The sequence below is a fragment of the Lissotriton vulgaris genome, chromosome 4_1, assembly GCF_964263255.1.
Source record: "Lissotriton vulgaris chromosome 4_1, aLisVul1.2, whole genome shotgun sequence".
NCBI lineage: Eukaryota > Metazoa > Chordata > Amphibia > Caudata > Salamandridae > Lissotriton > Lissotriton vulgaris.
The window spans coordinates 583,734,322-583,750,203 of record NC_141691.1 but is presented as its reverse complement, the minus strand read 5'-3'; the positions used below and the strand labels follow the sequence as shown (position 1 = coordinate 583,750,203).

General features: G+C 47.4%; 1 protein-coding gene across 5 annotated transcripts in view; it reads left to right on the top strand.

Moving 5' to 3' along the window:
* NT5C3A (5'-nucleotidase, cytosolic IIIA) overlaps positions 1–15,882 on the top strand; it is a 459,065-nt gene that overhangs the window by 296,258 nt on the left and 146,925 nt on the right. For all 5 annotated transcript variants that reach the window (XM_086964804.1, XM_086964808.1, XM_086964806.1 and 2 more), the window contains one exon: positions 4,504–4,550. In XM_086964804.1, coding sequence (XP_086820930.1) covers positions 4,504–4,550 — 47 coding nt within the window. The remainder of the gene's footprint in view (positions 1–4,503; positions 4,551–15,882) is intronic.

The following is a 15,882-nucleotide window of genomic DNA, read 5'->3' as shown; positions in this document are numbered from 1 at the left end:
AGAATACCCTTTTCTTTGGACATAACCGTTTTTTAGGTTGAGCCTAAGGGCAGAGTGCATGCGCTGCTCGCTCTGCGTGGCATGCTGTATTAGGGTATGCACTGGAAGCCCCACCAACTCTCTTCCAATATTTGTCATTGGCTTGCGTCATTGTCCTTCGTAAGTGGTGGCTTCTGATTCGTGAACAGGCTTCTTAGTCCTTAGAACCGCCTTGTCTGCTTTTGTAACCTTCCATGGCGACTGCCCCTCTTACTTGTGTCGTCACCCCAAAGGTTTTAATTATAGCCTGTCAGCACAATTTTCTTAAACTGCTTCAGGCAGGACACAATTTCCAGCAATGCTTTTTAGCAGCTCGTCGTGCTGTAACTTTTAAATATACTCTACACCTACATGTGAAAATGATACCTCCCTTTTTTTTGCTTGATACACAAATACCAAAGTGGAGGTGCCAGTTTAGAAATGAGAAGTAAAATGTTCCAAAATTACTTTCATTGCACGTGCACCAGTATTGTATCCTCCTGCTGTCAATTATATAGTTTTGATTTGAGGGCGAAGTGCTTATTTTCGTTCTTTATTTGTTACTTGTGTGCCCGATGCTTTATAAACACGGCAAGAAGTTGCAAAAACATTACTTGGCTGGTTTAAAACAGGGAGGGGTGGGAAGAATGTTGTTTATAGTGGAATTAAATGCAGGTATTTCCATTATTCAGATCCTGGGGGAGTTAGAGGCGGCTATAACAAAACAAGCATTTGCAATGCAGTAGGTCTCGCATTTACGAAATGTTAAGCTATTGGCATTGTAAATGACAATGCCATTTATTTATCTGTTTTCAAAACCAACACATAGATAAAAGGTTTGTCATTTACCATGCCAATAGCTCAAAGTTTCGCAAATGTGGGACCTATTGCATTGCAAATGCTTGTATTTGTAGTTTCTTGTACTGTGTTTTTTACCTCCTTTCAGCCTCGAGGATTTTTAGGTTTAAATCTTTTTATTGAAAGCTTCACATTCAAAATTGAATGTACATTGCACATGTGATAACCCCCCCAAAGGGAAACCCCTCCACCCCCCCCCCAAACTCCCCATTCCACCCCCCTCCCCCTCCCCCCGCCTCCCCGTCCAGTGCTCACATTCATCTTCCCATGCCCCTCCCACTCTGGCTCGTGGGGGACTCTTCATTCGTACCTCCTTAGGAGTCCGTCTCTTTGGGCCCTGTAAGCCGCAACAGGCGGAGGTATCTCGGGCAGGTGAGTTCCCTGAATTCAGTGACCAACAGTGAGGTCATCATATTGATCTATGTCTCCAGCTAAGGTGAGAGATAGCTTCTCCATCCCCAATACACACCACATCCTATGTAACCAGCCTAAAGTGGAGGGGACTGTAGCAGTGCGCCAATGTGTAAGAATGTTCTGTACTGCAGAAGCCAGGGCGATGGCCATCTGGCGCCCCCTGCGCGAGCGCAAGGGGAATGTCAATGGATTATAGAGCCCCAACAAAGCGTAGGCAGGGTAGCGGGGTAGGTCCGTCTGAAAATGGGTGTCAATGTCATCTATTACCTGTGTCCAGTAGGCTTGGAGGAGGGGACAGTCCCATAAAAGGTGTAACAAGGTGCCTGTGTGTCCGCAACGCCGCCAGCAGTTTTTGTCTTTGCTGCGGTCCATTTCATGTATTCGTTCTGGGGTATAATACCAGTATATGGAGACCTTAGTGAGTGTCTCTGTGAGCCCAGTATGGTACGCAGAGTGGCACGCTCTATAAGAGATCTGGTCCCATTCCTTTTGACGCGGTGTCCTGCCTAGATCGCGTTCCCTGCCTGGGTTGTAAAAATTTGTCGTGGGTGGTTGCAAGAATTTGTAGAGGTCGGATATCAGTTTGGTGTCAGATGTGCGGGATAGAAGCCACCTTTCATATGGTTGGAGTTTCCTGTCTGCCGTCTCCCTCACTTGTGGTTGGAGTGCCCAGTGTCTAACTTGCATGTAGCGCATCCGTTCCGTCTCTGGGAGGTTATACTCCTGTTTAAAGAGAGTGAAAGGAAGTACCCCGTCTGGGCCGTAAATATGATAAAGGACCCGGCACATCGCGGGTCGCCAGTGCGTGAAGGCTCCTTTCGCTAGGCCTGGCATGAAATCCGGGTTGTCAATCAGTGGCATTAGTGGTGAAGGGAAAGTGGTTAGTTCGTGGATGGTGTTAGTGGCGTCGCACGCTTTCAAGGGGACCCATGTGACAAACGAGGCGTAGGGGTTAGCGGCCCGGTGGGCCTTGCGAAGGAAGGGGATTTCTTGGAGCGGGCGCCCCGCAATCGCCTGGTCTTGAAAGAGCCAGTGCCTCTCTGACTCCCACTTTCTCTATTCCACTAAGTAGCGTAGTTGTGCCGCCTGAAAGTATTTGCGTAAGTCCGGTATCCCCAGGCCCCCAGCTTCGGGACTCAACATGGCCAGTGCCTTCTTCAGTCTCGGCTTCCGACCTCGCCAGATAAAGTGAGCCAGGTCTGCCTGTGTTTGCTGAATCCATCCTATCCTTAGTTGCAGCGGTAACGCCCGGAAGAGATAAAGGATCTGAGGAAGGACAGTCATTTTAATTGCTGCGATCCTGCCTAGCCATGAGAGGGGGAAGTGTTTCCAGCGTCCCAATTCCTCACGTATCTTCCTTTGGAGGTTGGCCGTCGTCATAATTGGAAGTGTAGGGGCCAGCTGGATCCCCAGATACGGAACCGTGCCGGATGTCCATTGGAGAGGGAACAGGTTTTGTAAGTAGGTTTTTGTGGAGGGAGTCAAAGACCGATCAAGGGCTATGGACTTCATTTTGAACCCGGCCACGTCAGCAAACGCATCTAGCTCCGCTATACAGGCTGGTAGGGCTGTCCGCGGGTTCTCTAGTGACAACAGGACGTCGTCCGCATAGAGACTGATGGTGTGTGTAAATCCACCAAATACTATCCCAGTTGCGTCACGGTTCTGCCGAATCCTTTGAGCGAATGGATCCATATAGAGGGCAAATAATAGTGGCATCAGCGGGCATCCCTTCCTCGTGCCTCTCTTAATACTAAAACTCTCCGAGCTATAACCATTTACTCGTACTATTGCCGTGGGGAATTTATAACAGTTAAAAATGAGGGTGCGGAATTTCTCCACAATTCAGACCTTCGCCAGTACCTGTTCTAGGTAAGACCAGTGGACTCGGTTGAACGCCTTTTTGGCGTCTACCGCTAACATCATTCTCTCCCCTGGTATACGAGAGGCTTTTTCTACGAGGTGGACGATTCTTTTGGTGTTATCTACCGTCTGACATTCGGGGATGAAGCCCGCTTGATCTGGGTCTATAAGGCCTGGCAGGTGGGGAGCCAACCGAGCCGCTAGTCCTCGAAGATTTTTACAGATAATGGCTGCGGTTGCTGCAGAATTTCCTCAGGCAGGGTGTTCGTATTTTCCATTCTTGGATAATTGGCTCATCAAATTGGATTCCCATGGAGATAGAAAATATCTAATATTTAACTTGCAGCGTATCCAGACCGAGAGAAATCTTGTTCCACTCTGTTGCATGGAGTACATTGCAGAATTGCAGGCTTTAAACAAAAGTCAACAAATAGAAGTAGTAGGCATAATTTCCTTGGAAACTGTAAGGCAGGACTGAAGCCATGGAGAGTCCCTGTTGTGCTTACACAATTTATTCATTTGATTGGATGAGGGTTACGTTGTAAGAAGGATGCATTTAAGGGATGTCTATATGTCTCAAAGTGCAGTAACCAGTCACTTTTGAACCATAAGCATGGAATTAAAGAACTTTATTTTATTTAAAAAGAGTATAATTATAAAAGTAGAACATACATATCATACGTATACACAACTTAGAGATTAAAATGGCCAAAAAATAATAGGACTGCGTATTTTAAAACCACATAGCAGCAGAATATTGTTAAAACAATTAATAATATAAAAAGAAAATAAGTGTTGCCGCTAAAAACTACAAGTAAGACACTGAGTTGCAGAGAGACCCAAAGGATAAGAACAGTTCAGTGAAGCAGCTATCAATTGTCTATAGTCCGTATCGAGGAGTCCTGATCACATTCCATAGTATTGCAGGGACAGAGAACACGGGTTTTATACAGACATCTGTGTACTTCCTTGAGATTGTTACCGGGCCTGCAATTTGCTGGTTAAATTTGCGATATGCACCGTGAATAAAGATTGTGACGCTTATGTTTAAAGCAGTGTTCTCTGGTTCAATGCCGCAATGATTGCCTGCCTACAGGACCGGACTCCCATCTCTTCCACTCTGGCCGCAGTTTTGGTCTGCGCTGGGCAAGCAATGGAGGACAGAGGCATACAACATGCTCCATGGACTCCACTAAGTCCCCGCAGCCCCTGCACTGGAGCTCATCTGATGTGCGACGCCATAAGCATGGTGTTTGGTGATCAGTGTAGTTTCTTGAAATCTGAAAGCAATAATGCAAGAGTAAGCATGTTATTGTTTTACTTACTCATTAATGTTATTTTTTTTGACAGACATAATCGACAATTGTAAGTTCGTTACAGAAGAATGTCGGAAGAAGGTAACTATTTTTTTTGTACAAAGCAAATTACATTTTCAACATTGTGTGACACTTCACAATACATACAGTCATGATTACAACAAAAATGGATTTTAAAAATAGGCTTAATTCATAAATTTGTATTTTATACCTGTTCATAGACATTACAGTTCTGGCAGTGGCCTCTTTTAGAAAGGTTTCCAAATTCTTAGATCAATGTATTCAACCTCATGGTCTCCGGTTTTATCCAAGTGCCAAGGTCAATAAAATAAGTACCATTGAGTTTAGTAACATTACAAATCTGTCATTTATCATCACTATTCCTTTGGGTGTGCATGTACACTTTACATACACAAATAGTTTTGTTAGGCTTTAATAGTGTTGTATTGTGCATGGCATTAACATATGTTCAGTGTTTCCCAGACCAAGACCACGTAGTCTACAAAAGTGTGGAATGCAACCTCAATCATTTGCAACTGTAGCAGGTTCAATCTAATATGTATGATCAATTGTTGAGACTTGTGATCAGGAAGCTCTGCAAAAAAGAATCTGTATTTACATTGTCTGTACACAAAGAGTCATATGCATCTGCAATAGGATACTTGCTGAGACCTTACCTTCTTCTTTGTGAAGTGCTTACTTTCAGCTTGGGCCCAGCATAATGTGACCGAGCACCAGGATTCCAATGTGGGAGCTAAAGATTCCTTCCAGCTGGATGTGATCATGTATTTTGCCAGCAGGAGGCCTAAGGCTGTATAGCGTACAGTGGCTCTATGACGCTTTGGGTGTTTGACCAGTCCCAGTGTACTGGATTCCCATGTAGTTGGGATTGGCACTCCAGTATAGTTTGCCAAAGCCTGGAACACTTGGCTCCAGTAAGTCGAAAAGGATGATTACATTTGATGCATGCTGTTTATATACCAGATTGAAAAGAATTCTATTTATTTTCTTCATATGACATTTTTCAACTATAGTTTATGCACATTAGAATTTGGCCTAATATATTAGGAAAGGTTTATGAGTTAGTCTTAGAGCATGGTAGCGATGTTGAAGAGGGTAATGCAAAGCTCTTTTCTTTACAACTTTGTTAATAAAATGCTAAACCTTATATTTTTTTGCAACTTTCACAAAGTTTGAGAAGTTGAAAAAAATCTAAAACTGGCAGGAAGAGTCTGCTAGGTATAGCATGCCTGGGGAAGGAAATATTAGAAAAAAATAACCACTTTGCAGCAGAATTCTCCTGAAGAAAATCTTTTTTGTTAATGTAGGCCGAACATTTCTGAAATCGTTAACACATGAAGTTGCCAGCTTCATACGACTTAAAAGAAATTGTTTAAAACTTCACCCAGTTCTGATTTTACCTCTCTCACAAATGCCATGCATAGTCATAACCTGAACACGTCCTCAAATACATACCCCAGGAAATGTCACTTAGTCATGACAGTTGCATTAACTTTGCCCAATTAGGGGTTGAAAAGACCTTCTGGAGTACTATTACTAACATGTAATAAATGTAATACAGGCAGTACATAGGAGGTTTCCTTGTTATCCTACACAGAAGAAACTTCTTAAGGCCCAAACTAATACTGAAAAGTAGCTCTCAATGATTCTGCTTCATTAAGCCGCCATCAAATGTTAAAATTGATCATGAGCTTTTTTTAAGTTACCTCAGGCCTTAGTTGCTGCAGATGTTTATCATTGTTCAACTTTCCAATCAATCGTATTACCTAGATATTGAGGATTAGTAAGTAGCTCGGTGCAAGGCCAAATTCACACATTCTGACGCACAAGAAGTGTGTAGTGTGTGCCTATCTCCGAAGCACAAGTGTGTGGCTTGTGCATTGTTCACAAATAAAAAGACACTTTGGACCTGTAGGGATCACTGCCTATCGCATCCTTCATGGAACTGGCTGCCAAAGCGGAGTTCTTGCATGACAGTGATGTGGAAAGCGAAGCAAGTAGTTCGGTATGAGGTGGGGTGGTCATTGCCATTCCCCACTATGTCAATTCCGATTCATCCTCTGGGGAAGAACCCGCTCAGGTGCATGAAGAGGGGCCCACATCGCCAAGACTGATCCCTGTATCTGGGCCGACTTCCAAGACGACACCACCTACCGATAGTACTGCCAACCCCCATGTAAAGACGGTCTTACACTAACTCTCACCACCTCTGCCATGCCATGGTACGCCATGATGCACCACAGCCCTCAGGCTGACACCAGGAACATGCCGAGAAGGGACGCTAACGTTCTTGATCCCAATTGGGCAACAAGGCCACAGCGTGGGAATGGCTCTGGCACAACGCTAGCACCGAAACACAAGTTGACACTGACTGAGCCACCGGCAGATACATCAGCACTGAAGGATGCCAAGAAGGCCGTGACCCCAATAAAATCATAGGATCCGTAGAAATGCTAGAGTTCCGAGGAATTGAAACAGTCCCAATTCAGAGGACTGTAAAACAACATGAACACTCTTCTGGCCAGAAGAAAAGTCTCACCTCTGATGTTCCAAAGCCACGCAAAGTTTCTGAGGACACACCACTGACTCCAAAGAAACAAAAGACTCGAACAAAAGAGCGAGTGAAGGACAAGGCATTGTCTTTGAAGGACTGCAACAATTTATCAGAGAAAAAATTATAGAAAATGCCAAGTGACAGACTCCGGATTAATCCTTGCCACAGACTCCACCAAAAATATTGCCACAATAACACAGGGCCATAACCCAATGACTTACAGCCCCCAGATCACCACAAACACTCTTGCCCTGTCCACAAGAGGAAGAAGAAGGTGATAAACAGGACACAGATTCCCAAGGAACACATGATACCGACAATACCCTTGACCCATGGTATGAATATGATGTGGCCCTGCCTGACCCAGAGATGGAGCCGTTAATACCTACTAAGGCGTCACCTCCAGATGACACATCCTGATACCACAAAGAGCATACCACAAGCATACAGAGCAGCCAACTTGCTTCCTAGTGGTAGCACTTTAGCACACAGCGCGCACAATTCAATATCTGCAAATGATAGGATCCATACTGAACATATACACCGACATCTTAAAGAATCTAGTCAAATTCAGGGTCCTAACTCCTCGCATAGAGAAGAAATACAGGCCATCTCCAACTGAACCTGTTTACATACTGGGACATCCCCCAGCAGATGTCTTTGTTTTCACCACTGCTAAGAAAAGAGCTGCAGCACAAGGTACTGGAGAGGCACCTCCTCCATTCAAAGAAAGTTAAAGAATTGATACAGCAGGCAAAAGAGTACCAGCATGTCCTACAAATCACTGGAAGATCGCCAATTCAGTCGGCCTACTCTCCCAATACAATATAGCTGCCTGGGGTGAAGTGCTATATCTGATGCAACATTTCCCAGATGAATACAGAAAACCGAGGGGAGGCAGAAATCCAATGCAACAATCAAACGTGCATTAGACAGAGCTGGCACTGCTGCAAGGGACAATGATGCATCAATCATGCGCCGTAGACATGCGTGGCTACGCATAGCCTGGTTCAAACCCTAGATGCAGCAGCACATTCTTAATGTCCCACTTGATGGGGAAAACCTTTTTGGACCTGCTTTGAACACACAGAGAAAATAAAGAAGGACACTGACACATCCATATCCATGGGTGCCTTACAGACAATGCCTCAAAAGCAACAGCCCTTTCGACACTACCAGAGGCAAGGGGCAGCAAACGCCTCTACCCCAGAAACACCACATATCCGTGTTAGCAACAGCAATATCATGGAGGCTACAAAAACAGGAGTAGAGGTAGAGGTAACCCCATCAAGAGTACCTCCACACCACAAAGTAAATGTCTTACCCACCTGTTCCCCCGAGCACAAAACGCCTGTCGGGAGGAGTCTACAACCATTCCACCAGTTGTGGCTAAACATCACAGCAGACCAACGGGTACTACTAATAACCAGGCAAGGATATTTCCTAGAACTAACTCAACAACCACCAAATTTCCCGCCAAATGGTAGATGTTAAATCCACAACATCTACAACTCCTAAAGGAAAGCTTTATTAGTAAAAGAGGCCATAGAACTAGTCCCACTCAAACTTCAAAACAAAGGAGTCTACTCCCTTTATTTCCCTGTACTAATGAAAGATGGCTCACTTCAGTCCATGCTGGACCTGCAACCACTCAATCGCTACAGACTATCCAAACACTTCCATACGGTCACATTGCAAGGTGTAATGCCACTACTACAAGAGGGTGACTTCATGAATGCATTACAGCTAAAGGATGCTTACTTCCACATTCCAATCCACCCAGCACACAACAAATACCTATGATTTGTGGTAAGTGGACGTCATTATCAACTCAATGGGCTACCATTTGGGGTAACAATAGCCTCAAGGGTGTTTACAAAATGCTGAGCAGTAGTAGCAAAATTACGAATTGAAAACATACATGGCTTTCCTTATCTAGACGACTGGCTGATCAAGAGTCCAAACAAAGCCAAATGTCTAATAGGCCCTCAAAACACAATCAACCTACTTCACCAATTTAGCTTCACTATCAATGCAACAAAATTTCATCTCCATCCACTCCAGGTATAACTAGGAGTGATACTCAGTTTAATATCGGGAAACAGCTTACCCCAATCCGCAAAAGGTTCGCAATCTCCAGAACCAACTGGGTCTTTTTCAGCCACATCATCACCTACCAGTCAAAACAGTGATGCACCTACTAGTGAGTGCATCATGCATTGCGATAATGCCACATGCATGACTATACAGGAGACCTCTTCAAGAGTGTTTAGCATCGCAATGGTCACAAGCGGGGGGAGGACACTGAAGATCTGGTGTTGGTTTCGGACAAGGTCCATTGGTCACTACTATGGTGGAACACCTCAAACCTACTGAAGGGACGAGCTTTCAAGGACCAGATCCTGCAGGTGACTATCACAACTGATGCATCACTCAAGGGGACGGGATGCTGATATGAAGGGCATTGTGGTTCAGGGACATTGGACCTCACAACAACAGACATACACATCAACATGCTGGAGCTTCTAGCCATCTATATGGCTCTCAAAGTGTTCCTAACAAATATTGCGGGGAAAAATGTCCTACTATGAATAGACAATATGACTGCAATGTATTACATCCTGAAACAGGGGGTGGGTTCATTCCATACAACTGTCAAAACTAGCGTAGACCATATGGAATTGGGCATACAAACATAAAATCCTCCTCCTGGAACAATACATGCCAGGGCAGGAAAACTCCATTGCGGACTTTCTCAGCAGGACACAGCAACAAATTCACGAGTGGGAAATACACATTCCGTTACTGCACCAATATTTCCACCAGTGAAGAATCCCCACAGTAGACCTGTTTACCCTTGCCAAAAACTCAAAATGCAGAAGTTTCGCATCCAGATCTCCACACCCACTATCCAAAGGAAATACTCTATGGATGAACTGGTCAGGGATATTTGCTTACGCTTTTTTCCCCTCTCCCACTCATTCAATAACGTGGTCTCAGATAGACTTTGACACTTATACTGATTGCTCCCACATGGGCTTGAAAGCCAGGGTACACAGCACTCCTAGAGCTATCCCTAGTACATCACGAGAAGCTACCTATCTACCCGCCTCACTCACAGTGGGGGCCTGGTGACACGTCCCAATTTACTTTGTATTAAGAGGGGTCCCATAACGGGAGAGTAGATAAAAGAGCAAATTCAAGAGTCAAAGAAATCTGTACAGTTTAGAGTACAATGTTATTTATTCACAGAGTACTCCACCATCTATTTGGTATACATTGCATGTAAACTATTCATTGGTACAAAATTGTGCCCAAAGAGAGGAAGGGTGGGGGTTGGGAGGGAGTGAAGTGATGGTATACATTTCTCTAAACTGTACAGATTTATTTTGACTCTTGAATGTGCTCTTTTATCTACTCTCCTGTTCTGGGACCCCTCTTAATACAAAGACTTTATACCCAGGTCCCAGCGACTTTCTTTGGGTTGACCCCTGTGTCGTAACACATCCCAATATACAGTAGCTCAATTTTGCAGTCTGGCTCCTGAGGTCATAGAGTTTGAATACCTAAATCTACCTCCAGAATGCATGACTATTCTAAAGGAGACCATAAGATCAACCACAAGGGCTTGCTTTACAGCTAAATGGAAACATTTTGTTTGCTACTGTGCATCCTTACAGTGGGACAACAGGGTGGAGGTATTGCTATCATACTTAGAGCTGAGCACAAGGTCGAATTTGAGCAAGTACGCCCTTCCTGGAGCTGCAACCATGACGTTTTCCATCAAGTTCAAGAACAAGGGTTCCTTTCCAGGTCTGGCCCTCTATAGGACACCAGGGCCTAGGTTGTCTTTTATTCAGGCTTGCTCGCCCTCCTGGAGTCCTGCATAGATACCCCTTCTTTCACTATACTTGGTGACTTTAACTTTCCCCTAGAGCTTCTCACTGGCCCCGATATTGCAACACTTCTAGACAATCTAGAGGGCCATGGTCTATCTCAGATAGTAATGGGCCCTACACATAATGCGCTACACACTCTGGATGGTATTTTCACCAACCACACCGCAATTGAGATTGACAGAATATTGCCGCTTACCTGGAAAGACCACTGGGCAATATTTTTCAATCTCCCTGTTGAGCTCACCCTGATCCCCTCAGTAAGGCGTCCACATCCCATCCTCACATGGTCCTGGTGGAATATCTGCCCTGGTGTCCTTATCAATCTGCTGGCAAAAAAATATACCAGTGCTAGCATCTAACCCCAACACTGATGTGGACAAATATGATGACTCGGTCAGATCTGCCATAGACCAACTGGCTCCCTTACGATCGGCCGCCGACAGAGACACAAAGTCAGTGCGCCTTGGTACTCCTTAGAGCTAAAAACTTTAAAATCTAAATGTAGGCGCAGTGAACATGATAGCAGGCTGGACTACAGCACTGAGGTTAAAAATAACTATAATAAGATACTAAGTACAAAGCGGCTGTTATTATAGCCAAACCTATGTGATCAAATGGCCTCGTTCTTCCAATCGAAAGTCCAAACTACTTACAGGGAACTGGAAAGTTTGGACTCCGCTCCCCAAAACTCACTTTTGCAGGATACGTAGGAGGGATCAGTAGCCCCCAATCTCCTGACCAGCTTCTCGCTACTGACACCATACTCTGTGAATGATCTCATACTGACCACCAAGTCTGGCTCGCCAGAGGACCCATGCCCACTGAATATCCTTCAAGGGGTCTCAAAAGTAATCAGCACAATACTCACCCCCTCCTAAACACTACCATAAAGTCTGGGAAAAAGCGTGCGTTAGACCCATTCTAAAGAAACACCCCTTGGACCCAGGGGACGTTACAAGCTATCGGCCAATCTCCTGCCTGCTGCTCTCAGCTAAGGTGTTGGAGAAAGCTATACATCACAAACTGAATCTTTTTATAAGCTCCAATAATGTGCTCAATAGCTCACAATATGTCTTCCGCTCAGATCATTCCTCTGAATCTGTACTGGTCGTTGCCAGGAGGAAGTCTGCTGGCAAATTGACAGGGGTGGCAGGGCCATCAATCCTACTTGACCTGTCACGCTTCGTTCGACACAGTCAATCACTTAGTTCTAACTCAACGGCTGAAGGCAAGTGGGATCCGAGACAGCTCACTGGCCCTCATCACCTACTTCCTGTCAGATAGAGAACATAAGGTCAACTGGTAGAATGCAAATTTGCCTAGCCTTGGTGCTGGTAAGTTCTAATTCTATTAAGGACTCGGAGGCGAGGATTATGCCATCCTTTCATCGCTTTATTCTCTACAGCAGCAAGAAAAAATATAACACAACTACATTTCCCATGAACATTTGGGGGAAAGAATAAAGTCAAACATGAGTCCTATTACATTGTCCATGTACAGGTGTCTCCCATCATGCTCTACTGTACGTGTCTCCTCCTCTTTCTTCGCGTGAAGCCAGAACATCCGTCCACTCACGCATCTTGTTTAGAATTATCTGCTCCTGCAAAAGAACACACCATCAGATCCATCCTATATCAATAGAACGTCAGCCGTAAAAACAGGAAGAGCAGTACACCGCAGAGCCATAAGCGCACATTCGAAAAAGAACATAAACGCTTTACTTACATTGCATACGGGGAGGCTACACTTCCATGAAGTCACTGGGGGGGATAATCCTCGCCTCCGAGTCCTTAATAGAATTGGAACTTACCAGCACCAAGGCTAGGCAAATTCGCATTCTATGTCAGGACCGGAGGCTTCGGATTATGCCAGTTCAAAGCTTATCGACCACCAACCTGGCCACATCAATAACTGGCTTGAAATAGAACCTCTTAAACGTGGAGTCCGAGGACCAATCGGCCGCTCTCATCAGATCCTCCAACCGAGCCCCAAGGGCAAAAGCTTTAGACGCCATGGCACCTCGCGTAGAGTGAGCCCCAAACTGTTTAGTATCAATCCCCGCCTCCTGCATGATCCAACGCACCCAACGGGCGATCGTCGGTGAAGTAACTGCCTTATACGGTTTACGCAGGGCAATAAGCAGCTGTCGCTCGCCCGGAGGGCGAGTATCGTCTGTCATATCCTCATAAGCACGGAGGCACTGCACTACGCACAGCTTAGGGGAGACCTGAAAAGCCGGGTACGAAATGACCCTAGTAGGCGTTTTGGTCCGTCTGCTGACGGTAAAGGAAACACCTTCAGGAGAAAAAACCCTGGCCGTTATATCCAACGCCCGCACGTCCGAGACACGCCTGCAGGACACCAGGCACAACAACATGGCCAACTTAGCCGTCAACTCCTTACGCGTTAAAAACCTGTTCGGTTGCCAGGAAAGGAACAAATTCAGCACTCTGTTCACATCCCACAGGGCGGAATACCGAGGATCCGGCGGCAAGGCAAGCCGTATACCCCTTAAGAGCCTACAGACTAAGGGGTGTTCACCAACCGGGGATCCTTGAACCAGGTCGTGCCCCGCAGACACCGCCGACCGGAACGTATTGATCGATCGATAGGCCAGGCCCTGATCAGTTCCGCCAGGACACGCACTACAGGTGCCCCCCCGGGATCCAAACCCCGTCGCACACACCAACGACTCCACCGGAGCCAAGCCGATCTGTAGCGTTTGGTCGTGCTGTCGGCCCAAGCCTTGGAGAGCAAGTCCTCTGCCGTTCTCGAAAGGCCAGGCAACGTCCAGCGTCGCCGGAGAGCCTCCACGCCATCAGGCGCAACAAGCCCTCCAGGACTAACCTGTGGGGCGCTCCCTCCGGATTCAACAGAATGTGGGGAGACTGGGGGAGTAGGATCGGAGAATCCCAAGAAAGTTCCAGAAGAACCGGAAACCAAACTTGCGACCTCCACCACGGAGTGATCATCACCACCTGTGCCGACTGGCGGCGTAACAACCCTGGCACCCGCGTTATCATTGAGAACGGTGGAAACGCATAGCCCTGTATCCCCGACCAGTCTTGGAGGAACGCATCCGTCGCCTCCGCCAGAGGGTCGGGGCGCCAGCTGAAATACCGCGGGAGCTGGTGGTCCAAGCGGGACGCGAACAGGTCCACCGAAAACGGGCCCCAAAGGTCCGAGAGCTCCGCAAACAGGGTAGGGTCCAGCTTCCAAACGCTGGCGTCCAGAATATTCCTCGAGTGCCAATCGGCCACCTCGTTCTGACGACCCGGCAAATACTCTGCCATAACCGAGACCTGACGGTCGAGACAAAAGTGCCAGAAATCCCTGGCCAGGTCCGCTAGCATTTTGGACCTGGTGCCGCCCAGGTGGTTGATATAACGGACCGCCGACACGTTGTCCATCCTCAGAAGGACGCAGGATTGCACTCTGTCTTTGGTCCAACATTGCACTGCGAAGGAGCCCGCTAGCAACTCCAAGCAGTTGATATGCAAGGACTGTTCGAGAACAGACCAGGCGCCGCCCGTGGAGAAGTCTCCGCACCGCGCCCCCCAACCGGAACGGCTGGCGTCCGACTCTATCACGATATCTGGGGCGGAACCGAAAATCGCACGGCCATTCCAGGCCTCCGTGTGCGTAAGCCACCACTGCATTTCGTCCCTCACGTCCTCCGACAAAGGAATCAGTTGAGAGTATGTCAGGCCCCTCCGCAGGTGGTACGCCTTCAACCGCTGCATGGCGCGGTAATGAAGGGGCCCCGGGAAGATAGCCTGGATCGAAGAGGACAACAGGCCCACTAGCCTCGCCAGGTGGTGCAAGGAAATCATCTGCTTCGCTAGGGTTTGACGCAACTCGTGCCTGATCCGCCCCATCTTCCTGGCCGGCAGGCTCAAGGTGGCCGCCACCGAGTCTATGGTGAAACCGAGGAATGTAGCGCATTGCATGGGAACCAAAAGAGACTTCTTCTCGTTGATCACGAACCCCAGGCCCTGCAAAAGGTTGACCGCAGACTGCAACTGTGACCGCAGTCTCTCGGGGCACTGATCCATGAGCAGCATGTCGTCGAGGTAGACTATCATCCTGACCCCCTGAGCCCGCAAGGCCTCCACCACCGGCCGCAACACCTTTGTGAAGCACCACGGAGCTGAGGAGAGCCCGAAAGGAAGAGTAGTAAACTCGTAAACCTGGCCGTCCCACCTGAATTGGAGGAAACGCCGATGAGGCGGAAAAATGGGAATCGTCAGATAAGCGTCTTTCAAGTCCAGCCTGACCATCCAGTCGGACTGTCGCAAGACGTCGCGCAGCAGATGGATCCCCTCCATTTTGAAATGCCGATACACCAACCACTCGTTGAACTCCTTCAGATTGATCACGGGGCGACTGCCCCCGTCAACCTTGTCTACCAAGAAAAGATTGCTTAAAAAACCTGAGGGGTGCTCGCAAGCGCAACAAATCGCCCCTTTTTGGAGGAGGGCAGCGACCTCTTCGCTCACCAAAGCCGCATCCCGCTGGGAAAAGGTAATGGGGCGAGGATGCTGTAGCTGACACGGACGGCCATGGAACTCCATCTGGAAGCCCTGAACCGTCTGCAGCACCCAAGCATCGCTGGTAAGGGAGGCCCATGCAGGAAGAAACTGCGCCAAGCGCCCCCCCACTTTCAAACTCGCGGAAGGGAGAACACTCACCTCGGCCACCGCCTTGCTGTTGGCCACGCTGACCACCCCGACCTTCGAACTTCTGCCCTCTGGTGGGGTAGAAATTATTGAACTTGGCCCTGTCCTGGTACTGGCCACGTCCGGAGCCTTGACCTCGATCCGAGCTGGCGCCCCGGCCGAACGAGCGGCCCCTGCCTCGTCCGGCCTTGTCGAAAACCCGGGGCGCAAAAACCTTTTTGATATTGGACTGGGCACGATCCAGGGACGTGAAGGTCGCC